The sequence below is a fragment of the Columba livia genome, chromosome 14 (assembly GCF_036013475.1).
Source record: "Columba livia isolate bColLiv1 breed racing homer chromosome 14, bColLiv1.pat.W.v2, whole genome shotgun sequence".
NCBI lineage: Eukaryota > Metazoa > Chordata > Aves > Columbiformes > Columbidae > Columba > Columba livia.
Window position 1 is genome coordinate 2,089,006 of NC_088615.1, and position 23,012 is coordinate 2,112,017.

At 59.1% G+C, this 23,012-nt stretch overlaps 1 protein-coding gene across 2 annotated transcripts; it reads right to left on the reverse strand.

The window, feature by feature from the left end:
- Positions 1-54: 54 nt before the first annotated feature.
- On the reverse strand, positions 55-22,028 carry AFAP1L1 (actin filament associated protein 1 like 1). Of its 2 annotated transcripts, none has more exons than XM_065029502.1 (19): positions 21,874-22,028; positions 9,442-9,570; positions 8,790-8,873; positions 8,346-8,443; positions 8,080-8,188; positions 7,602-7,700; positions 6,700-6,911; positions 6,185-6,364; positions 5,431-5,517; positions 5,053-5,146; positions 4,783-4,935; positions 4,105-4,316; positions 3,540-3,685; positions 3,106-3,184; positions 2,862-2,976; positions 2,486-2,650; positions 2,050-2,228; positions 1,686-1,814; positions 55-1,283 (listed from the first exon to the last, which is right to left on the reverse strand). In XM_065029502.1, the coding sequence occupies exons 1-19, from the start codon at positions 21,887-21,889 to the stop codon at positions 1,260-1,262; spliced, it is 2,310 nt and encodes a 769-aa protein (XP_064885574.1). In that variant the 5' UTR covers positions 21,890-22,028; the 3' UTR covers positions 55-1,259. The 2 variants fall into 2 exon arrangements, with proteins under 2 accessions (XP_064885574.1, XP_064885573.1); XM_065029501.1 differs by having other exon boundaries at positions 8,077-8,188.
- Positions 22,029-23,012: the final 984 nt, after the last annotated feature.

Genomic DNA, 23,012 nt, shown 5'->3' on the forward strand with positions numbered 1-23,012 from the left:
GAGCGGGGTCGTTCACCCCCCACCCCGTGCTGCCCACAGCCAGGGGAAGGACTGTGCCAGTGCCAGCGTTTTTATTAAAAGCTGCTTACCTAGTTACTAACAAGAGGGCTTTGAAAGAGCGAGCTCCAAAGGTTAATGGTGGCAGTCATTAGCATGGGTTGGTGACAGGCCTGCTGCCTTGTTCCTGGAACAAAAGCCTAGGCCTTTCCTTTTTATTCCCGTCTCTTGTTTCTGCCTGTGCTAAATTACCTTCCTTTACTTCTCCTCTGTTTCAGTCCCCTCATTTGAAAGCACCTTTTTTTAAAATGAATTTTTTTACACTTCCCTTCACTCCCATTTGTCCACGTGTCTCGGCAAATCACGTCTGACTGCAGCAGCAATAGTGTGAACGCGCTTTTGGCCAGGAGACAAGCCTGTCCCTTTCCCTGCTCCCCCAAAAGCTGGCAGGGGGCTGGGGCAGGACCGCTGAACTGCCTCGGCTGCAGCCCTTTGCAGCGCTTACAAACTGTTTAGCAAGGTTGAAATGTACCCCCCGCATTAACTTGCATTCAGATGCTGACGCTCGAGCTTTGTTCAATCCCAAGGGAAGCCAGCGTGCCCTCACATTTACTGCCTGGAGGACAAGAAGGGACGAGGGCACTTGGTTGAGGCACAGCAAGCTCGAGACATGATGAAACCTGAGATGAGACCCTGCGGAGCTGGGAGCAGCGAGCAGGGCGAATGATCAGCATCTCCAAAGTGTCCAGTCCTGAGCAGCTCATGAACTCCAGCACCAAGGAGGGCAAAAGCCCCAATAAGTTGGTGGTCGCTTTGGAAACTGTTATCCTGGTGTCCAGAGTCCCCAGGGTGGCACACACTGATCCTGGTGTGGTAAATCAGAACGCCTGCCGTGCAGCACCGACCGCCAGACCCGGGCTCTGCCCTCCTTCCTTACCCACCACCCAGGCACACGCGCCTTGTGTTGAACTCCCAGCCCCGTGCGAGGCTCCCCCCAGAGATGAGCTTCCCAGTGGTATGTGACACTGATCCACGAAGGAGTCCCCTTCCCCCCACCTCCCAAATCCCCCTCCTGCCCCCTTCCCCATGGTTTATAGTGTTGCCCACGATGCAGATGGTGCTGCAGTTCTGGGGCATGGGAGGGCATCTCTCCTCACATGCCTTCCCAGCACCCTCTCGATGCTTTGGAGAAAGGAGTCTTGTAGCTCCAGCATGAGCCCCAGTGTCCAGCAGAGGCTCGGCAGGCATTCCTGCAGCCTGGCTTAAGTCTGCTTCTTTTCCCATTCCTGCACAGAAAGCAAAAGAAGTGGGGAATGAGGAGACATCGCTGGGGGAGTGAGTGCTGAGCCCTTCAGGCGCGCCTCTCCCTATTCAGGGCTTTGGACCACCCCAGCATCCTCAAAGCCTGGGGTCACTGTCATCATGTCACCAGTTATCATAGAGGTGATGCTCTCTCGCTCCTGCCCACCCAGCCCTGCACCTTCCAAACATCCCTGCAAGTGGGGCTCATGCCAGCAGTGAGTGCTGCTAAGCTGGACCAGCCTGGCCGCAGGAGATGCTGGCAGTACCCCCTGCTTTTGGGGTAGGGAGCATCCCCAGTCCCCAGATTTTATGGTCAAGGAAGGGGGACAGGATAAAGGATAAGAATTCCCATGGGGCTGGGGAGGAGAGGAGGACTGAAGCAGGACCTTGGCCTTCCGCAGCACGTTTCCCGTGTTGGCAGGGAGGATGGAGGGACTTCTTTTCCTCAGTTCAGCTGCACAGTTAACGGGGACCAAGTGCTCAGGGGGGCTCCCATTTGGCTTGTTTGTAGCTTCCTGTGGAAAAGGGTGAGAAAGGAGGATGATGTAGGAGCAAGGACAGCCAGAAAAAGGCACAAACTGTAATGAGGTCAAAACTGATGTGGCTGAACCTTGACGCTTTGCTTCCCACTTCTGTCCACAATGGGACAAAGCAGCAGGAATGTCCCCTCTTCCTCATGTGCTGCTCCCCCAGCCACCTCATTGCTGGGGGAAGCCAGAGCCGTGAGAGCAAGGAAGAAGGGATACATACCCCATTCTCGGTCTTGCTGGTCACAGCCAGCCCCAGGGCCGGCCCTCCCGCCAGCGACTGCTTCAGCCGCTCCTTCACTTCGGTCAGCTTGAGCTCCAGGTCCACACGACGCTCCTCCTTCTCCCGGCACTGCTCCTCCAGCTCCGCCAACCGCTGCTCCAGGTCCTGCAGCTTCGTCCCTGCTTGCACAAGCACACCCAGCTCAGCGTCTCTGCCGGGGGATGAGGCCGTGGGGATGGAGAAACCACTCATCCTCCTGGATGGGGACGCTAGATGGGGCTGCCAGCCCAGCAGCATGCAGCAGCCAGCCCAGCTCACAGCCACAATGTCACCGCCAGCTCAGCATCCCCATCCCACCCCAGCTCCCCAGCCTTCCCTCTGTGCCCGAGCACCTTCGATCATCCCCTGCTGCAGAGCTTGGATGGCACCAACAAACCTGCGCTGCCCTTCATGGCTTCCCGCAGCTCTTGCTTCTCTTTCCGCAACAACACCAGCTCGCTGCGGATTGATGCTTTCTCCTTCTCCAGCTTCTCCTTCTCTGTCAGGAATCGCCTGGCGTCCTCCTCAGCCCGGTTCTTCCCGTACCTGTACTGGTTGGCATCTGCACGCACACGGAGAGCCCAGCATGAAGGCTCTGGCCCCAGCTGCACCAATGCCACCTACAGCCCAGCTGAGCTGGTGCAGCACACCCTGTCACCGTGTGCTGGAGCCGGCCAGATTCCCCGTGGCCACAGACCCCCGTGGGGATCCAGCATCCTCCCACACCGGCCAGGATTCCTCAGGGAGGTGTGAGGCTGAGGGTTCCCACTCACTCGACGCGTGCCTCTTCACTTTGACTTGTGGGTCCACTCGCCGTGACTTCTCGCTGCAGGAGGAGGCATGGCGCTTCACCTGGGCCCCTGCTGGCCGCCCCGGCTCCTCCTCGGCCTGTGGTGGGGACGGGAGGGAGGGCTGAAACACCCATGGGGCCTTCACAGCCTGGCCAAGGCTCCCTGGAGCATCTTCTGTAGCCCAGCCATGGTGATGGGAGAGGATGAGCCCCTGAGCCACACTCACCTGGACCTTCTCGTAGGGAACGTCATCGTACACCACGCGGGAAGAGTCAGGCCGGTGGTCCTGGGAGGAGCTGGCCCACCTGTGAGAGGAGGGATGGGGTCTTCCTTTCCAGGGCATCCCTGACAGCCCCACAGTGAGCCCCTGCATCGCTCTCACAGCTTCGCTCAGAACCCTACCCTGCTGTGCATATGCCTTAAGTCCTTCACCAGCGTTGATGAAACACCTTCCATTTTCCATCCTGCCCAAGTAAAACTGCCCAATTTTGGGAACCACCAACCCCCTGGGACACCAGATCTCCCTGAGATCACAGCACAAACCATTCCCCAGCCCCCACCTTTTCTAGGGAACACATGGGCTGAGGGTCACCATCCCCAGCCCAACGCTCTGCCCCCAGCACAGCCCCTTCCCAGCGCTGCACAGCAGGACAGCCTTACAGGTAGGAGTGCCTGACAGCTGTCACTATGTTGGCGATCGTCTCCACGTCCACATAGTCGTAGTGCAAGGCCTCTGGTGCTGTCTGAGAGCCTGTCTCCACCAAGAGGAGACCCAGCCAGCGGCCCAGATCTTCAGAGCAGCTTGCCTGCAAAGGAGAGAGAAAGGTTGGGGTGCATGCCCAGCTCCTGGCCTCTCACTCCTGCCTCCCAATGCAAAGCACTGCTGTGAAGAAGGGCCCTCTGACACAAAGCATGTGTGCAAGACATAGGAGCTTCCAAGAGAAGGAACACAGGCACATGCAGGAGTTTCCCATCCCAAATCCCCAGATCCCCCCGCAACCCGCCTTCTTCAGCCCTGCCGGTCTCCTCCCTCCGTCCAGCCTCATACACCTGCACGGCTGCCTCGTCTCAGCCAAGTGATGCCCTGAGCTTCCTTAGCATGCAGGGCAGGGGAAAACAAGGCACTGCTTGCATGCAAGCCGTGATCATCACAGGAGATGCTCTCCCAACTTGGCAACCCCCTTCTCATGGATCAGCACCCCCTGCATCCCTGCTGCCCACTCACCTCCAGCGCTGCCACCTCCTGCCCATTGCGAAGGATGCGGAAAGCGAAGGGGTGTTTGGGGCCCAGCCCCGGGACCACCTCGCAGCCCTGGAGGACGATGGCATTCACGTGGGTGCGCAGGTCAGTGCGGTCCTTGTGGAAGTAGAGGGTGTTGCCCTTCAGGCGACACCAGCGCTCCTTCCAGCACTGGTTAACCAGGACGCTGAGGTGGCCTGGGGGGTGGCAAGGCCAAGGGAAAGGTCTCAGCACCTGCTCAGCCAGACCTTGGGCAGGCTTTGATGAGACAGGGCTGTCCAGAGATTACAGTGTGGCTCCCTGCTTGTTTGCTCCTTCTGTGGCTCAGTTTCTCTGCAGAGAGCCAGCTGGGACCCCTGGACCCAGGTGAGGTGCCAGCTCAGTGCCACACAGTCACCTGAGCCTGTTTTCTGGGGAGACATGGGCGACCTCTCGCCCCCTCCCCACACACCACAGGAACACGCAGAGCTGGGACTGGGCATTGTTTTGTAGCCCAAGGCAGTGTCACAGCCCTGCTGCAGCTCGGGGAGCTTGCCTCCATCCCACTGCCCCCTAACCCCGCATCTGCCCCCCATACAGCTCAGGTCGGGGGAGGGATCCCAGCTCCCCACTGCTCCTGGCCCCGTGCAAGCTGAGCCCCGTCTGCCCCTGGTGAGCACGAACCGCAGCACGGGATGTCCTCCTCGGTGGAGGAGGTCTGCGTGTCCTCCGGGGAAGGCTTCTTCTTGGAGAAGCTGATGATCCTGGTGATCTTCTTCCCCGCCGCCCGGCTCATCGAGCCCTTCAGGTCAGCCAAGCCGCTCTTTTTGCCTTTCCCTGGAAGGACAGGGTAGCTTTGTGCCCCTGGCGCGTGTGACAGCATCCTGCTTCATCGGGAGAGGATGCTTCCCAGCTGTGGTGCACACTGCTGGACCCCCAGCCAGGGGGACATACCATGCTCGCCGGGCTCTCTGCGGGCCGCCGAGGAGCCAGTCTCACCCATCGCCACACTGTCCGAGTCCGAGGTGTGTTTCTCCTGTGACAGCCGCTGCAGGCGGAGCAGAGCAGGCACCCTGTCAGCAGCCCCCAGCAACAGCCACTATCAGCCCTTTGTCCCTCCTGCACAGGGCTGGGATGTCCCCCGGTGCCAGGGGAGCCCCGTTCGCCTTCCCCAGCAGCGGGGAGCACCATAAGCCCCACAGAGCTGCTGTGAGGATGGGAAGGATTCCTCACGTGGCACCAGGAGCTCGGGGTTCCCTCGGCCCCGTGTTCCCCATGCTCAGCCCCAGCAGCCCCACACAGCCCCTCGGCAGGGCAGTTAGAAACCATCACCTTATCCAGGTCCATCTTGCACGGCATCGCTGGGGAGGTGGGGGCTTCCACCCCACCCGTTGCTGGACTGCTGGCTTCCTTTATCACCTGTGGAGACAGCCCCCAGTAGCCACTCAAAATGGATCTGAGCACCAAGGCTGCTTTCCCTGGCTCGGCACACTCTCACGTCACCACCAGAGCTGGGCTGAACCACGGGGAGAGAGGTCCTGGCTGCTGCAGGACGGGACAGCATGCCATGCCCTGCTCAGGACACAAACCAGTTTTGCAGGTTTTGTCAGAGATTTTGGAAAACTCAGCAGTGAGGGACTCAAGCGCCAAGCCCAGTCATGCCCCCAGCACAGGACACCTCATGACCCCCCATTTTCCAGGCAGGCACAGCGTGGCTTGTCCAGGTCGTGTAAAATGACCCTGTCCTCCCACGTTTGGGGTAACAGCTGGGTTTGTGGTATGCACAGAAGCTCCTTTCCCACCCACGGCCCCCTCCTCCTGCCCCTGAACAAAGGCAGGAAAGGGCCACGGGGAAGAGGAGGGGGAGAGCAAACATCCCCAGCCCGCAGGGGCTATCAGCGCCGGAGACGCCCAGGCCCTGGGAAGCAGCTGGTCACCCCCCTGACTGATAAGAAATGGGAGCAAAACCCCCTTCCCCTTCCAGGGGGGCAAGACCTTTCCCAGGGCAGCCCCCTCTCCACCCCAGCTCGGGAGGATGCCAAGGAGGGTCTGTGGCCCCTGGGTGATGTGAGGGCAGCCATGGTACCTTTAGCCACTCCTCAGCCTGCTCCTTGCTCTGCACGGCCAGCACCAGTGCTTCGGCTCCCGGCAGCGAGAACCGCAGCTCGTGCTTCTTGCGCCGCCCGTCCTTTGGGACGTAGATGACATTGCAGGTTGCCAGGGGCACCTCCATGTGTGGCTGCCGGTCTTTGGAGCTTTTGTAGCACTAGAGGAAGCAAAAGGAACAGCTCATGGCTTGGCCAACACCTGCCTGTCCCACTGCTGTGCCGGGCAGAGCTGGGCCCCTCTCAGGGTCCCTTACAGGTGGCACAGATGGAGGTGGCTCAGTCTCTACAACAGCTCTCATTCCATAGGGTCCCAAAAAGAGGAGCCTTCCATTGACTTGCAAGGGAAGCGAGGGCAGGATCTGTATGTGCTGCAGGGCAGTGGCCGCCTTGGGGCAGAGTCTTGACTTGGATAGTGCTATTTTTCTTCAGCTTGGACCCAACCACCCCCAAAACCCAGCAGTGGGTTTCTGGCCCCTGCCACCTCTGGGCTCACCAGCAGTTTGCTGTCCCGTATGATGGTGAGCTGCTTGGCCCACTGTCCAAAGCGCTTCTTGCGCAACAGGAAAGCGCAAATCCTGCAATCCTTCACCAGGTTCATGGAGGCTTCCTCCGAGGGCCACTGGTGTGTCAGCTGCTGGCCCTTCCCCTCCTCCTCCTCCTCATCATACGACTCGTAAGAGCTGCTCATCGCATCGGAGTCATTGTCTGGAAGGAAGCAGGCGAGTCACTCCGAATGGCACGCAGGGGCCCTGCCTGCCAGCAGTGCTTGCACCCTGCCAGGGCTCCCCGTGCCTGTGGGCTCCAGCACAGAGCCGGGGCTGGGTGCTGCGATGGATGGGCTCCGTGTCATCCCCTGCAAACAGCAGCGTTTTGACCCCAGCTGTCTCCATTTCCCTTCCAAAGCATACAGGATGCTCATGGGCCAAATGCCAGTCCCAGGTGCATCTATCCAAACCTCTGAGCTGGCTAATTTCTTTGCAAGCTTCCAACGCTGAAACCCAGGATTAAACCTTCTACCCACAACAGAGGATCATGTGCTGGCGCTCTGCCCCACACCTGCCATGTAGGGCACAGAGAAGCAGGGCCCCACAGTATCCCAGTGGTGGCAAAGGCAGCTCAAGCTGGGCTCGAGAGCTGTGTAGGCAGGGACATCCCTTCCCCATGCTGGTGACTGACACAGCACCGATTACATCCCTTCCACAGCATGAGGGCTCTGGCTCACATGACAAACAGCACTCCACACTCTTTGCTTTTTGCCCAGCAGCCCCTGACACACGAGAGGTCCTCCAGCCCCAAACTGACCCTCAGGCCCACAGCCCAGCCCTCAAGCCCTCATCTCAGGGCTGGACTTTGCCAAAGCTCTCCCCTCCCCAGCAAGGGCACCCAGATACCTACAGGAGTTTTTTTGCTCCCCATTCATTCTGGTGACGGGGTAGTTGCTGTCTGCATCCTCATAATAACCATCCTCAATGGAGTTGGGGGGGCTGGAGCTGTCTGCGGAAGAAGCAGAGGGCAGCTGGGGCTGTTATACCTGGTTTCCCCCCAGGGATGCTCGGAGCAACAAGCCTGTGAGCTGGGGCAGAGCAGATACCTCCCAGAACATCTCAGCATTGATTTCCCCCCAGCTCTAACCTCTCCCCATCACCCCATTCCCAGTCAAGCTGGAGCAAACAACTCCATGCAATAACAGTGCAACGGGATGGGAAGGAAGCAGGACAGGAGCGATGCCGGTGGGAGCAGCGATGTTTCCTTCCCCAGGACAAGCTGTCCTGCCCACCAAGCACTGCCTGCTTTGCCAGGCGGGGGATGCAGCAGGAAGCTTGTGGGGCTCCCCCACCCTCCTGACACCCCGGCACAGAGCAGAACTCACTACGGGAGGTGATGTATTCTGGGGACTTGCCAGGTCCCAGGGGCAAGGCTTCCTCATAGTAATCCTCAGGCGGGGGAGTGGTGGGCAGCGGTGGAGCAGGGTCCACAGGAACCTACAGTAGAAACGTCACCAGCATTAGCCAGGCAGAGGAGAGGGCCATGAGTGCCAGCAGCTGCTGCAGTGGCAAGGGACAGGAACAGATCCCAGCCCCAGCCACTTCCCTGGGGAGGTGCAGGGCACACCTCACACGTGGGCTTTCAGAGACTTACAGTTTTTGTCATCTGGCTCCTCGCCACCTCCAAGCCAACACCGTCACTGGTGTCCCCCTCCTCCTCCTGCATGTCCTGGAGATCCCGCAGGTCACAGTCTGCCCAGGGGTAAGTGGAGAGGGTGAAAGGAGCAGGGAACCTCAGAGCTGGCCTCCCTGCCATGTCCCCCAGGGACCCTCAGGAAAGCACCCATGGTCCTTCACTGGGAGGGTGCTGGGAGATGGGCAGTGCTGGTAAATGCAGCTGGTGTGTGCACCCCCCATGGCCAGTCCCCAGACAGCTACAGGGGAGCGGGAGCAAATGCCTGGGGTGATGCTGCCCACCCTGGACACAAGGATACAGCTTTCACCCTCCTTGCCCTCCTTGTCAGCGGGCACCTCAGGGCCAGCACTGCACCCACCCAGCCTGACCCCCGGAACATCACTCCAGGTCACCCACACGTACCAAACTCCTCGAAGAGAGACTCCACGAAGCTGGTGCCATTGCTCAGGGACGCTGTGTTGACATACATGTAGTCCACGTCCTTCCCTGGGAGCGAGGGGATGCTCTTAACCCGGGGCTGGGCAGGGTGGCCAGGGCGAGCACCAGCACCCCTGCTCCCCACAAACACCAACCCAAGGACACAGGCCAGTGCACCCCACCATGCCATGGAGTGCTCCTCCAGAGCAGGAATGGAGGAGTCCCCAGGGATGCTGCCGCCCCCTGAGGAGGGCAGGAAAGTGGGAATGCTGTGAAGCCCCAGCTGCACGTCCCTCCCCGCCTTCCCGCGGAAACCCCTGCGCTCAGCAAAACGGGCGGCAGGAAGATGAAGTGAAGTGGCCTTTCCACAGGGAGCAGCCCGCCCGCAGCCCCGCAGGGCTGACGCCAGCCCCACGCCTGGGGCAAAGAAAAGCTGGGAAGCAAGAGCAGGAACAAAGTGCCCCGAGGGGGCTGAGCAGGTGCTGGGTGCTGGGCACAGGGACAGCTCATCCCTGCCCTGCAGATGGCTTTCCCCAGCCCATTGGGGTTTTGGCCTGGGGCAGTGCTGGGGACAGACACTGCCTGTGGGGACATTCACCAGCCCTGGGGACAGCCACCATGGGAGCAGGACACAGACCTGCAGGTGGCTGCAGCTTCTGCAGGATGGTGGAGACGGCCAGCTTCTTCTCCTGCGTGGTGGCGCTCAGGTACTCGTGGTCCAGCAGCTTGAGCAAGACGCTGAGCTCTGGCAGGAGCTGGTCCAGCACTGTGGGGAGCAGGAAAAAGCCCATCAGCCAGGCTGGTGTCAGCGTGCTGGGCTTGAGACGAGGCAGAAGGGGCTGGAAAGTGTGGAAGACCCCAGGATGGGCATCTTCCCCAGCCAGCCTGGCACGGCTCTGGTGGTGTTTGCTAAGTGCACACGTGCTCCTTCCATGCACAAGCTTTTCCACCTGCACGCAGACACCAGGATGCAGCCTGCTGAGCCCATGAATGGAAACACCAGCTCTGCAGGCTACTGGACAGCTATCAAAGGGTTCAGCACACAGATTTTTCCACGTAGCTAAAACTACATCTCTGTCCACCTGACAGCGTATTGCTGCTGGTGCCCCCTCACTGTCACAGGCACCGGGTGTTAATGGAGGGAAGGAAAGGAAACCCAAATGCCACCTCCAGAGCCACCTGGCAATGCCACCCAGGGAGATGTCCTCCCACCCCTCACCTGCTCAGACCACCCATGACCTCCCAGGCCAGTGTTACCTCCACAGGGTCACCATACACCTCTTCACTCTTCTCTGCCCTGCTGTCACTCTTCCCTTGTGTCACCCCAGCTCACCCACACCGCTCCAAGGCCACTTGGCTCTTCCCTCCAGCATGCAGCCACTGCCCCAGGGAACAGCCCTTCCACCCCCACAAGCTGTGGCCCAGAGCACAGAGTGAGTTCCCCAGGGCCGGTGCTGCCCAAGGCAGGGACAGTGCAGTAAAACAAACTGCTCTTTCAAAGCTTTTCGGCTAGCGGGGAACCCAGCGTGAGCGGGTCGATGCAGATCAGTACCCAGCCAAGACAAGCCCTTGGGCAAGGAGACAGCGTGCCCAGCCCCACATCGTGCCCGGCCCCACATCGCTGCCTCCCCAGGACACAGAGCAGGATGCATCTCACAAGTCTCTTCCTGCCCCCCCGGGTGATGGGCTTCTATCTCTGCAGACCTTCTGCTTCCTCCTCCCTCCCCAGCGCCAAGCTAAACAGCAGCCTCAGCCCTTTCGGCAAGGGTGGCTTTGCCAGGACCCATCTCCTGTGGACAGGCCAAACCAGGACAGGTACCCTCCAGGCAGGGAGAGAAGCCTCAGTACAGCTCCAGGAGAAGCAAGCGAGCCTGGGAAGCTGGCGGCATCCCCCAGCGCATGGGCAATGAGAGCTCCCTCCGTGCAAGAGCCTCAAGCACGTGGTGAGCAAGGGTGAGCACTCAGCTCCCACAGCCCGCTCCTTGCCCCTCTGCAGAGGCAGGAAGGGAGGGAAGGGGGACAGAACCTCCATGGGGTGTTTGCAGAGCGCTGCATGGGCAGGATGGGAGCAGGCTCCTGCTCAGCAATGCCATGGTGGTCCCCAGGTGAGACGTGCTCCCCTGCAGGGCTTCGTGGGGCAGGGGACCAGCAAGGAAGCAGCTGGAACAAAAGCAAAATGTCTCCCTGTCTACCCAGAACCTGCAAGCGTTGGGGGAGACACCCATCTCCCGGCTGCCCCAGCTCAGCAGGCTCTCAGCTGGCCATGAGCTCCCATGGAGGAGATGGGACCACAAACACACCTACATCGGCTTCCCACAGGCACTGAAACCCAGGCCATGGTGCTCACCAGGATCCCCATCCCCATCCCCTGCCCTGCATAGGACATCTCCCATCACAGCCACCAGCTCCCATGTCAAGGCGTCAGACCAGCTGAGGGTGAAAGCGCATGAGGGTTTCTATTAATAGTGGCAAAGCAGGCAGTGTGCATGGCGAGGGGGACGAGGAGACCCCCCTGCACAGGAGAGGTGATAGCAGCCGATAAGCGAGGGTTGTTGCTTGGCTTGGCAGGCGAGTGAGCTCATCAGCAACACCCCGAGCGCCGGCTCTGAGCCGGGGTGCACGGAGCACGGCGTGGGGCCAGCACTGAAGGCGCCTTTGTTTCCCCCCAGCTGAGCTGTCCTCTTCGTCTCCCTTGTTAAACATCCTCCGAAATACAAGGGGGGGTGGTCAAAGAGGCCTGTGATGCCAGGAGGGCACATGGCCCACTGAGTGGAGCCTCTGCCGAGGGGAGCGGAGGAAGGGAAGGAATTAATTTCCTACACTCGTTAGGCTGCCAGCCTAAACCAGGTTAATGGGGTGGCTTCAGGAAGCAAGGGGAGATTGCTCCAGGGTTGCTGCGCAGTGCCAAAGTGGCCTACCCAAGGTCACCAGGTGAGCAAGGACCAGCGCGTTACCTCTGCAATAGCCACCGGGAGGGAGCACAGACCCTGCACCAGCGAGCGCACCCCTGCCCCTGGGGCTCTGGCCAACAGTGTGAAACTAGGTGGCAGCAGGACATCAAAGGGCTCCTGGGGGGAAGGCAACACAACATCAGAGCAGCCACAGGCGCCGAGCAGGTGACGCAGATGAAAAGGGACACTGTGTCCCCCACCCACTTGCTCATAGGACACCTCTGGCATCGCACCTGCCTCTGGTGCTGACAAATGTCTCCTGCCTGCTGCTTTCTTCAGGAGCTTCTCTTAAAACTGAAGTCCTGTGGGATGGCACTGCCTTGCTGGGCTCAGGCTTTGGACACAGACCAGCCTCCCCTCCCAGAAACTCACTCCTCTCCATGTTCGCAGCCTGTCCCACTGCTGTGGCAGGACAGGGAGATGTCAGTGAGGTCTCTGAGCCTGCAAAAGCCCAGAGCCATGGCAGCAGATGGCTTTGGCATTAGCTAATTCGGGCTGGATGGGCTGTGGGGACCCAGGGCAGATCTGCCAGGACACGGTGAGCTGGGGGACCAGCACCAGGACACTGCTGCTGGCCAGGACGATGGGGCAGTATTTCATCTGCTGCTAAAGCCTGCCCTAGAAGCAGCGCCAAGCACAATGCGGGCAGGGGAGCACCCCAGCACCTCTCTGCACTCTGCACCCAGGTCAGCTCCATTTTTAGACCCCACGAGCACTCCCCCACTCAGGGACCAGCTTCCACAGTGTGGAGATAAGGGTCTAGGCACAGTCCGCAGCTGCAGAGCCCATCTCCCCCTCCTTGGCCTCTGCTCCAGCACAAGAGCAAAGAATCAGATCTTGTTCCAGCAACCTGCAGAGATGAGGAAGAGGAGGATGAGGAAGAGGCTCTGGCCAAACCAAAGCAGGAGTTGTCGGGTGTACAGACCCAGCTTTTGCAGGGGGAGAGATAAAACAATGCCTGTGGAGTTGTCACCCCAAGCAAAGCTGGTCTGCAGCCTGAGTCCCAAGGAGGGGAGATGCTGTTTCACAGCACAGCAATGCTGCAGTGGGAGATGCACAGGAACCCTCGTCCTGCAGCCGTGGGTCTCCCGTCCTCTGCCTGCCCCGGCCATGCTTCCTCCCGCGCCAGGTGAAGGATGGGGGCGAGGGGACCGGGGGGAAATCGGATGCTGGGAGTGACGGCCATTGTTTGTAGCTAAAATAAAAACCAAGCAAAAATAAACCTTTCCTGTTGGCAGGGGCAGGGCCCTGGGACACCCTGCCTGCCTGCACAGGGCTGCTTAGAGCTGCCATTGGCAGTAAACAAACGTTTATAGCTCCTGAGATGCCTTAAATAGGCGGGGTGTGGGCCAGAGAAGAAGGCACAGCCAGGGGCCCCTCCAGCACCCAGTGACAGTGACAGAGATGTCCCATCTCCAGGAGGAGCCCTGCATGGAAATCACCCACCCTGTGGGACAAACAGCCCCAGCGCTGCTGGAGGAGTCACTTGCAGGAGATAAACCGCTTTGCCCTCTCCACAGCCTGATGGGAGCACGAGACACCCGGGCACCGGCACGTGTCCCCATCCCTTACTGCACAGGCACGTGTTCCCATCCCTCACTGACTGTCCCCATCTCCTCCTGCCCCAGTGCGGGCTGTGGGCATCACCACAGGGGCAATGTGCTGACAGCCTCCTCCAGCCCCAGCGCGCTGCTTCTCCCCCCAGCAGGGACAGCTTTCCCCCACTCCTTTTCCCCCTCCTTGAGGAAGACCATGGCCTCCCAAGCTCTTTGCTGAGCTCCTGGGGCAGTTCCTGTTCCCGTTCCCATCCCCATGGAGGTTTCTTTCCGATCAGGAGGAGGCAGCTGCACAGCCAGCGAGGAAGTGCCTTGGCGGGGGAGGTACAGCGCTCCCAGAATTGTTCCTTTGTGCAACAGACAGGAGGACAAACTGCTGCCTGCCTGCGGCCAGCGCTCCTCCGGTGCAGGCAGGAGAAGGGCAGCGCTCAGCCCTGGGCGAGCAGGGCTTCCCAGCCAGCCATCCCCCAGCTGGGTGTGGGGCAAACGGGGATGATTGGGATGGGCTGATGGGGCCAGGAACACCAGCCTGGAAAGCATCTCCTCCTCCCAGCATGGAGCAACTAAATCGGAGTGCTCCAGCCCGGGGGGTTTTAGAGAAAAGCCAGCCATTAATGACCACACTTGAGCTCTGGCAACATCCCATAACAGTGGAAGATTTGCTCAGGGGCCACTTGATGTACATGAATCATCTCCTCCCTGGAAACAAGGGCCCCTTGAGTGGGGCAGATGAGGGGAGCGTCTTGGAGCATCCAACAATGTCAGCAGAAGCCCAAGTGCTTGGGGCTGGCTCCAGCACGGCCAGGAGCCCCCACCCTCCCCAGCTTTCCAACCGCCCCCACTGGTGCCTCTTCTCCCCCTCACTGTGATTAACCCCCTTGCCACTAGCCCCAGGACCCCAGAAGCCATCCCTGCTCCCCCAGCAGCTCCCAGCTTGGGCACCGCAGCATCCCTGAGCAATGTGGAGCACAGGATGAACTCAAACCTTTTGATCCATCCCCCAGATTCTTGGCACCTCCCTGCCGCCTCCCCACGGCACACCCTGAACCCAAGCAGGGACATGTATCTCCCAGGCATGTCATCATCATGACCTTACAGTAACTAATATCCATAGCCGATAAGCTTGGAAAATCAGTCCCAGGAGAAGAACATGAAACCTGCATGCTCAAGGGGGCAGAAGGTCCCCCCACCAGCTCTCCCTCCCGGTGCAGTCACCCACGGGCTTCTCTCCTTACACGAAGGAGCCTGCAGGGTTCACAGGGTCCCCCCATCCCATTCCAGCCCTGGAAGAGGGGGAGATGTGCAATCAGAGAGGTTAGAGAGTAAGAAGCCTGCCCTGGCTGAGCCTCCCTCATCTTTGGCCTCTCTGCTCCTTAAGCACACCCCAACGCTGACAGCAGCCGGGGGGATCGTTTCCCAGCACGACCCCAGCGGCACAGCCAGCTCTGCTGCTTTCAGCAGCACTGGCGTGACGGGTCCCGCGTCTGGCCCAGTGCCTCTGCCAGCAGCAGCTCATCTCTCCGGTATAAATAGCTCTGCAGAAAGCCTTATCGCATGGCCTGGCTGCCAGCTGCCCTCCCACCCCAGCAGAGACCAGCTAAGCAGAGAGTCCAACCCAGGGCACCATGGCAGAGCCACTCTCAGCTCTACTGTCCCCAATCCCTTCTGCTTCACCCCAGCCCTCTGCGCTAAAGGAGTCTCCCAGGACCCTTGGCAACCCCAAAATACAGAGAAGAGCAAGGGGAGCAGCAGCACAAACCCAGGGGATGGTGCTCTGCCCGGTGTACCCAGCCAGTGCCAAGAGTGCGAGCATGAGGGAATCGGCTGCAGGAGCAAGACCCCAAACGCCCCTGTCTCTATGCACTGTTTTCTGGATGATAGCTTCACATCCTCACCACAGTCTTACACATGAAAACAGGAGTCCTGAATAGAGAGAAGTGTAATTACAGGCTGACAGAGCTCACGCAGGGCAAAGATTATCACCCACATTCACACTCCTGCCAGCTCATGCACTGCAAAAACCAGCACTCACTGCTGTGGGGCCACTCAAGCCTCTTCTCTCTATAAACGGGATAAAGGAGAAACTGGAGAAGCAGGGGGTCATAGTGGTTCCCTTCACACCCAGCCCAATGCTGGCAGCGCCCACCTCACAGCATGAACCAGAATCGGGGTTCGACCCCAGCTGGGTCGAGGCTCTCCTGGCAATGCCTGTGCTCAGGGCATGGCTGCGGGTGGGAAATTTGCCCCTCAGTGGCAGCAACTGCCCATCTGGAGCTGCAGCCCTTCACCCTGCCTGTGCCGCTGGCCACCACAGCCCCCTTGGGCTCATGGAGGGGTGTCACCTCCCCAGGGAGCCCCTCACAGAGCCACGGGGCATCGGAGGGGCCACGAGTCTCTGAGCTGGCACGGCTGATGGAAGAAATGCCCAGGGCAGCCCTTGTTGGGCTGCAGAGTATGTCCTTCCTCCCGGTAGTTTGAATGGAAACACAGCAGCTTCAGAAGTGGTGCAGGTAATAATTAACAGGCTGATTGAATCACCCACAAACATCTCCTGTGACCCAGGCAGATAAGGACCCTCCGGTGGCCCATGCTGCAGCCCCAGTCCTTCTCCAGGGGCTGCTGGGGCTGTCGTGTCCTTCGCGGATGAATTTAGCAGCTCTTTATCCACCTCCAGGAGAGGACCGTGGTCATTCGCTTTAGCTCACCAAAAGCAAACTTTATCCCTCTAACCCAAAGAGGCTGCAGCTGCCCCCACCCCTGAGAAGGACGCAGAGGTTTCAGGATCACCCTCCCTTACTGCTGAGTAGAGCAAGAAGTTGAGCAAATAAAAGCAGGCAGGTGAGATATCGCTGAGTGACCCTGGTCATGTCCCCAGCCTCCTCCCTCTGCCCCGGAGTCCTGAACCCTGGGGGGGTCCTGAACCCTGGGGGGGTCCTGAACCCCAAGTACAAGTTGTTTCCAGCCACAGCTCAGCCCAATCAACACAATTAACTCTGCAAATACGCATGGACCAGATTCAGCGCTTCCAGGCTCCGTTTCAGAACTCGGTGCCAGTCCCAGCGGGTGCACGGCAGGATGCTCTGCCGGGCCAGCCTGGTAGCAGGGCTTGGAGGCTGCTGGCTGGAGAACAAGTTTAGATAATGAATGAAAAAGAGAGGTTTGAGATGCCCTTTAAAGGAATAGTCAGGCAGGGACGAGACCTGCTGAGTAATGTATAAAAACCAAGCTTCAGGCAGAGAGGGGATGTTAGGATTAGTTAGAACCCAGAATAAACTGTGTTTTCTCCAACCAAAATCTTGGTGTTGGCCTTTTCCAAACAAACTCCGCAGTGCAGGGAGCAGCAGGTTGGCCTTGGTTTCCCCTCCAACACTGGCAGAGGCCCCAGGGCCAGTGCCACAACTGCTTGCTCACCCCTGCAATGGGGAAGCCCCACTGGGTCTCACCTTCTTGCCTGCAGCTGGAGCTGGCTCGGAGCTGGGGGGACCTGCAGCTCTCCCCACTCTGTAGCTCTCCATCTCCAGCAAACCTCAGCCTCCAGGACAGCAGCAATCACAGCTAACTGCAGGAACTGTGGTTGGAAACCCGCTGACTCAAGCACCCTGGTGCTGATGGTGGTTGTCCCATGGACATGTCCCTCCAACCACCATGCACCCAGGCAGGCACAGCCATATCATCACCCAGGGCTGCGTGGGTGCTCCACCCCCCAAATCTCCAGGCACCCCAGCCCCACCTGATGGGGGTGGAAAGTTTTCTGCATCCTAAAGGACTGCTCTCCATGTCCCATGTGTCCCCCTGCCCTGAAGCCAAGGTCCAAAACTTCTCGGGTGCAAAACCTGACCTACAGGAGTGAGATGAGGGAGGCTGGCAGGGCTGACACGTGTTTCTGGGAGGAAGGCTCACCCGAGGCGGTTTTGCCTGTTCCCTCAGAGGCAGAGGAGGGTGCAGGGTGCGGGTGGGAGGGTGCAGGTTTTGCAGGAAGGAGCTGGCAGATTAGCCGGCAGACAGCTCTGCTTTCCCAAACACCTTCAGGCTCACTTCACAATGCGGATCCCTCTTTTCAGAGGTGAAACCACAGCCCCCCTGTGGGGGAAATATCCCCGTGGAGAGTCAGGTGGAGGGAGACAAGCACCCAGCACCCAACCTTCTGTGTTAGCATCCCTGCCCTCCAGCGATGCCCTGGAGCTCAGCAGCTGTGCCAGACATGATTTCCCTCTGTCTGGCGTGGGGAGCAGGACCCTCTCAGTGGCCACCCCAGCCCTGTCCCTGCAGAAAAGCGATGTTCCTGGGCTGGCGCAGGCAGGGCACAGCAGAGGGTCTCTGTGTTTGGGGGCCGGGGCTGTGCTGCCCCGGAGGACTCTCAGAGGGCAGGATAAGCGTATTTTCTCAGCTGAGAACAGCCCTTCCGTTTCCTTCCCTTGCCCAGCTCTGCCGGGAGCATCAGGTGCAGCGGCAAGGCCACTGGCCCACAGCATTTCCTACCCGCTTAACCCCTGCGGGGCAGGGCTGGAGAGCCAGGAAAGCCGGTTTATCCCAATGGGAAAGCTGACAAACTTGAGCACAGGGGAAGGTGAGGCTGCTCTGGTTATTGCTGATGGCTCTGCTGATGCTGGGATGGGTTCATAATATCTGCTTTTAACTCCAGGATACAAAAGCCAGCTATCAAACCTGTTCCTGTGTAACTTCTATTCCTGGCTCTGTCCTTTACAACCTCGGTTTCCCAAAGCATAAGGTGACACTGGGACCACACGAAAATGGGAGCCTGAACCCATGGGACAAGGAGCCAAAAAGGGGCTGTTGCCCCATCAACAAGCTGGGTGGGCTTTATGTTCAAAAAAACCCCAGAGGAGAGCCAAAGCCATTCTTCAAACAGCTCCTTACACCTCTCCTGCTAATTGCCAGTGATCAGAACACACCAGCATCTCCCAGAGCTCCCTCCTATCGCTTCCAGGATCACATACACATGAAACCCACTTCAAAAAAAAAAAAGAAGTATTTTGAGCATGGAAATCCCTTGCAGCAAAGATCTGTTTTCGTTCCAAACTGTTACGAAATGTCAGTGTTTTCCCCGGCCTGCCAAAGAGCATGCCTTTGATGTGATGGGAGGCATATCAGGAGCAAAGAGGGAAGGGGCTGCAGCAGCCGTGCAATGGAGGGAGCCTGGGGAGGGAGGGCAAATGCATTTATTTTCATCCTTCCCCACTGCAGAGGCTACAGATCGTCAATGCAGTGTCTGCAGAAGGACCTGAGCTCCCCGAGTGCCCTGCAGGGTGACAAAAGGCTGTCGGTGGCTGCACAGGTGCTGTCCCTGTGGGTGGCAGGACCCGCTCCATTCATCCCATGGGTGCCTTGGCAGGAGGTGCCAGGCCAGGTGTGTTTGCGCAGAGTCAGGCCTGGGGGAGACAATGCAGAGCTCCTTGGGAGGTTTCCAACCAAACTGTCCTGCTGCTGCCCTGGAAGAGTGACATTTAATGGGTATTCTGCAGGACTGACTGTTGTGCCATTAATTTTAAGGTTCCTTATATGCAGGAAGAGATACGTGTTTCTCGGGACAGAGCTTTAGCTGTGCCAGACTGGGCGGTAGCTAGTGTAGGGAAGGGTTAAGGGGTTAGGACATTAGTCTGGGATGCCAGAAACCACTTCAAGCTTTCACTCTGCTAAATCGTTATCTCCTGTCCCCAGCAAGTTATTTGGCTATTGAACAACAGGCAAATCTTGGGTCAAGCCCAGTTTTCACTCCCTGTCCTCTGAAAAGCTTTCCCACTGTTTGGGATGAGACAACTTCTTCAAAATCTTTAAACAAAGTTTTCCTGGGCTGGAATAAGAACCACCCGCTGGCTTCGGGTGAGAGGATTTCAGGCCGGCCGGCCCTCAGCGCCGCTCCAGAGCAGAGAGTGCGTCAGCCTCACCGCTCGGCACGTTTGCACCGGAAAACAGCATTTCCAGGTCAAGAGCAAAGGCGGGAAAGAGGCAGATTTTCCAGACAGTCCAGGCAGATAGGACAGTCCCCAGAGTCCCTGGCTGGAGGACACTATCCCGCAGCAGCCGGTGAGGGCACCAGCCCGCTCCCTCCTCTCACCAGCAGCGCCTGCTGCATCAGGCACCTGTGATGTGCAGGGCAGGTCTGTGTTCCTCCGGAGCAGCCAGGCTGGTTTCAACACACATCCAGTACCTACAGCGAGACCCGTTTCCCCCAGTTAAGGGCAGCGTTGCACATGGAAGGGTATTGGAAAATACAAGGGAAAAATAACTCCAGTGCCTCCTACATTGCTCTGCATCAGCATCCCTGGAGCCGCCCTCGCACCCTGTGTTGCACCGCACGGGGTGGGCTCAGCCCCTTCCCCACACGGGCCCTGGCCATAAACAGGCGGTGGCCCCGGGGCAGCTGAGTTTCCAGCGGAAGGAATGGCTGCAATGCGGGGGAGAGCTCGGCACTTGCCTGGCGCACTAACAGCTGGCCCGATCTGTGTCTGTCACCCACCCCGCGCCCCCTTCCACCGGGCGGGATTCTTGCTGCCTGCTTGCAGGCGGCAGGTCAGGAATGATCCGGGCTCCCTCCCACCAATCCCATTCCTGTGGGCAAGCTGGAGCCAAGTTTATCCCTGACACATCTCTGTCAGCTTTGCTGGATTTAGACCCCAGATAAGTTTGGGGCAGGACCTAAATTCTGGTGGCACAAAAGGTCAGGGAAGAGTCGCTAATGAGGAGAAGCCACGTGCAAGCACAGCCCTGCTGGAGCAAAGGCTCATGGCACAGATCACCTCCCTAATCACACACACATGCACTTCTCCATCTGCACAACCTGAAACAGCTCTGCAAACAGCCCACAGCACCAATTCTCCCAGTTAGCTGCTGGTGTAGAGTTGAGCCCCGTACCAGCTGCTGCCCAGCCTGCTGAGAAAGGCAGGAGCATGGAAAGCAATGAGGAAGCTGGTGTATAATAATGCAAGTGCAAGTCAGGGGCTGAGGGGAGCTCCAGGTGAAATGGGGGCTGCCGGAGAGCAGGCAGGGGCTGGGAACGGGGCACAGAGCTCCTGCCGACTGCTGGACCCAGCACCCCCTGCACTAGGGAGAGGAGCCCAGCGACACCCCCGCACCTCCCCTTCCTGAGCCACAGCCCCCAGAGGGATCCAACAGCACAGGGTGATGAGCAGGAGGGTCTGGAGGAGGTTTACATTAGCAAAGAGCCATTCAGGTGCCAAAGGCAATTCATTACAAGCACTCGAAGCAAAGCAGGCAGGCACTGCTGTCACTACCATAGAAGGCACCAGTGAGGGGGATAAAACAGCAGAGCTGCTTCCCCCCTGGCAAGGCCAACCTAGGGAGCAGTAGCACTGTGCCTCAGCCTGTCTCCATGAAGCTCCAGGATGGTTTCCACAGCATGACAGGCACTCCCTGCCCTTCCCCGAAGTGAGGTCTTGGGTTTGATTTTTGGGGTGGGCTAGGGTGCAAACAAGCAGCACCCACAGCAGCAGCAGCAGCACCCTCCTTTAGAGCCAGAAAAGCCACCCTGTCCATCTGGCAGGGTGAGCTGCAGCCATGGGGAATGGCTGTCCCTGTCACCATCCTGGTCCCTTCCTGGGCTGCTGGGCACTGACACCGCTCTCCAAGCACCGACACCACGAGCTGCAGCTCAAGAGTAGAACTCCTCATACTGCATTTCCAAGGCGGAAACACAACCCCATCCTTTTACATCAGGAAAGGGAACTCTTGACCTACGGGTCTTTCGGGTGCTGACCCAGAGCTGCAGACACAGCACTGCCTGAACCCCTGGGACTTCAGCACAGTCCCAGCCTGCAGAGCCAGGGCGATGCCTCTGGTCACCCTGTTAGCATTTTTGGCTGGTGCTTCTGCAGCACCTCCAAGGACCAGTCAAGGGCCAGGACCCTGGTGCTACACCATGTCACCACCTGCTCCTCCTCTGCAGCCCCAGACCACTGTTGAGCAGCAGCAAGCAACAATCCCCCCAAAAGCCTCGATCTGCTCCCCTCAGGGCCCTGCCAGCCCCAGCAGAAAGCCAGGACCTTCTCTGCAAAGTTGGCCCAAAGCCCTGGCAGGTTTATTCATATCCCAGATCAAAGCCTAACAGCTACGTGAGCCTGATGCCACAAGCTGCAGGCGGGAACCACACATGTGGGAATGCAGCCGCTTCCCAGCAGGGTGGGGATCAGGCCCTCTATGGGTTTATGAGACCACCGGCATCTTCCTCAGCTAGAGAAACTCTCTGGATCTGAGCAGCTCCATCTGGAAACACCAGTCACCTCCCTTTCTACGACCATAATTTCCTCTAACAAGTGCTTACACCCCACAGGCTTGCTTACAAGCTGTCGGCTTTTCACCCATCTGACCAGCAAAAGGAAACTGGTACCAGTTTGTGTCCCAGCTGGCCCTTTTGCAGGGCTGGTGGGTGGCGAAAGCACCCTGGAGGGAGGGTTCCACATCGATCCGGTGAGCTGCACCCGATCGGTTGGGAAGGGATGGGAAAGGATGCGCGACCCCCAGCCCCTCGCACCGGGACCCCCCTCTCCCCGCCGTGCCGCCCGGTCCCGTCCCGGCCGCTCTTACCGCTCAGACGGTCCATGGTCCCGGAGGCGCGGGCAGCACCGGCCGCCCCGGGAGGCGCGGGCGGGCGAGTGGCACCGGTAGCAGCCGCCCGGCGGGGCCGGGTCTCGGCTGCGGAGCGGCCAATCGCTTCGTCCGCCCCTCCCTCGGTGCACGGCAGCGCCGAGCACCGGCACGGCCCGGCACGGCACCGGCAGCCCTGCTGGAGGTGTGTGTCCAACCCGGCAGACGGGCGGGGGCTCTGTCCCAATCGCTGCTGGGGCAGCGCGCACCTCCCTCCAACCCCGTTGCACGGCTGAGGGTGTCCCGGGGTTCCCCCCCCCCACTCCGTGTATCACCGCCCCGATGCTGCCCTACATCAGGTGTGTATCTCCCGCAGGTGATACCACCCAGGGGAGGCCCCACAGCAGGCGTCGAGCACCCCCAGCAGTGGCAGCACCCCAGAGCCCTCCATGGAGGGTGGGGGTCTGGAGCAGGCCACCTCCACCTGCCCACTTCCTGCCGGTGCGGGTTGTTGGTTTGGGTGAAGATCCAGAACTAAGCCCCCACACTCAAAGGCACATCCACCAAGCAAGCACAGTGCTCCCATACCTGCTCATTCTCTGCCTCACCTGTGCTGCCTCCTTATCCCCTCCCACCCCAAAAACCATCTTCATATCTGCTCCCCGCTGGTGTCCCTCATACGCCCAGCCTCTGCCTGGCCATGGTGCTCATGCCATCCATCATCACTGTCCTTCCCCAACAAGAACCTCAGGGGAGACCTGGGTTTGAGAGACTTGTGGGGTGCACGAGGGAGCATCCTACACATGGAGAATGTGTGCTGGAGAGGCTACCTTAGCTCTCAGAGGCAGCAATGAGCCCTGCCTCAGTTTCCCCATCTTTGCCATGCAGGCAGTTGCTAGGAACAGTTAGTTACTGTCCATAAAATGCTTTGAAAATGAAAAGCTCCCCACTGTTGTATTATTATTACTAATAATATCCTCCAGGCTTTATCACTGAAACTGCTGCTGGAGATGGGAGTTTCTTAGAGCTCCAAACTGCTGAGCTTCATTCAAGAAGCTGTGGTTTACATGGATGAGATCATCATAAATACAATCAGTTCATTTACTGCAGCACTAAAATAGACAGGAGCAATTACCAGT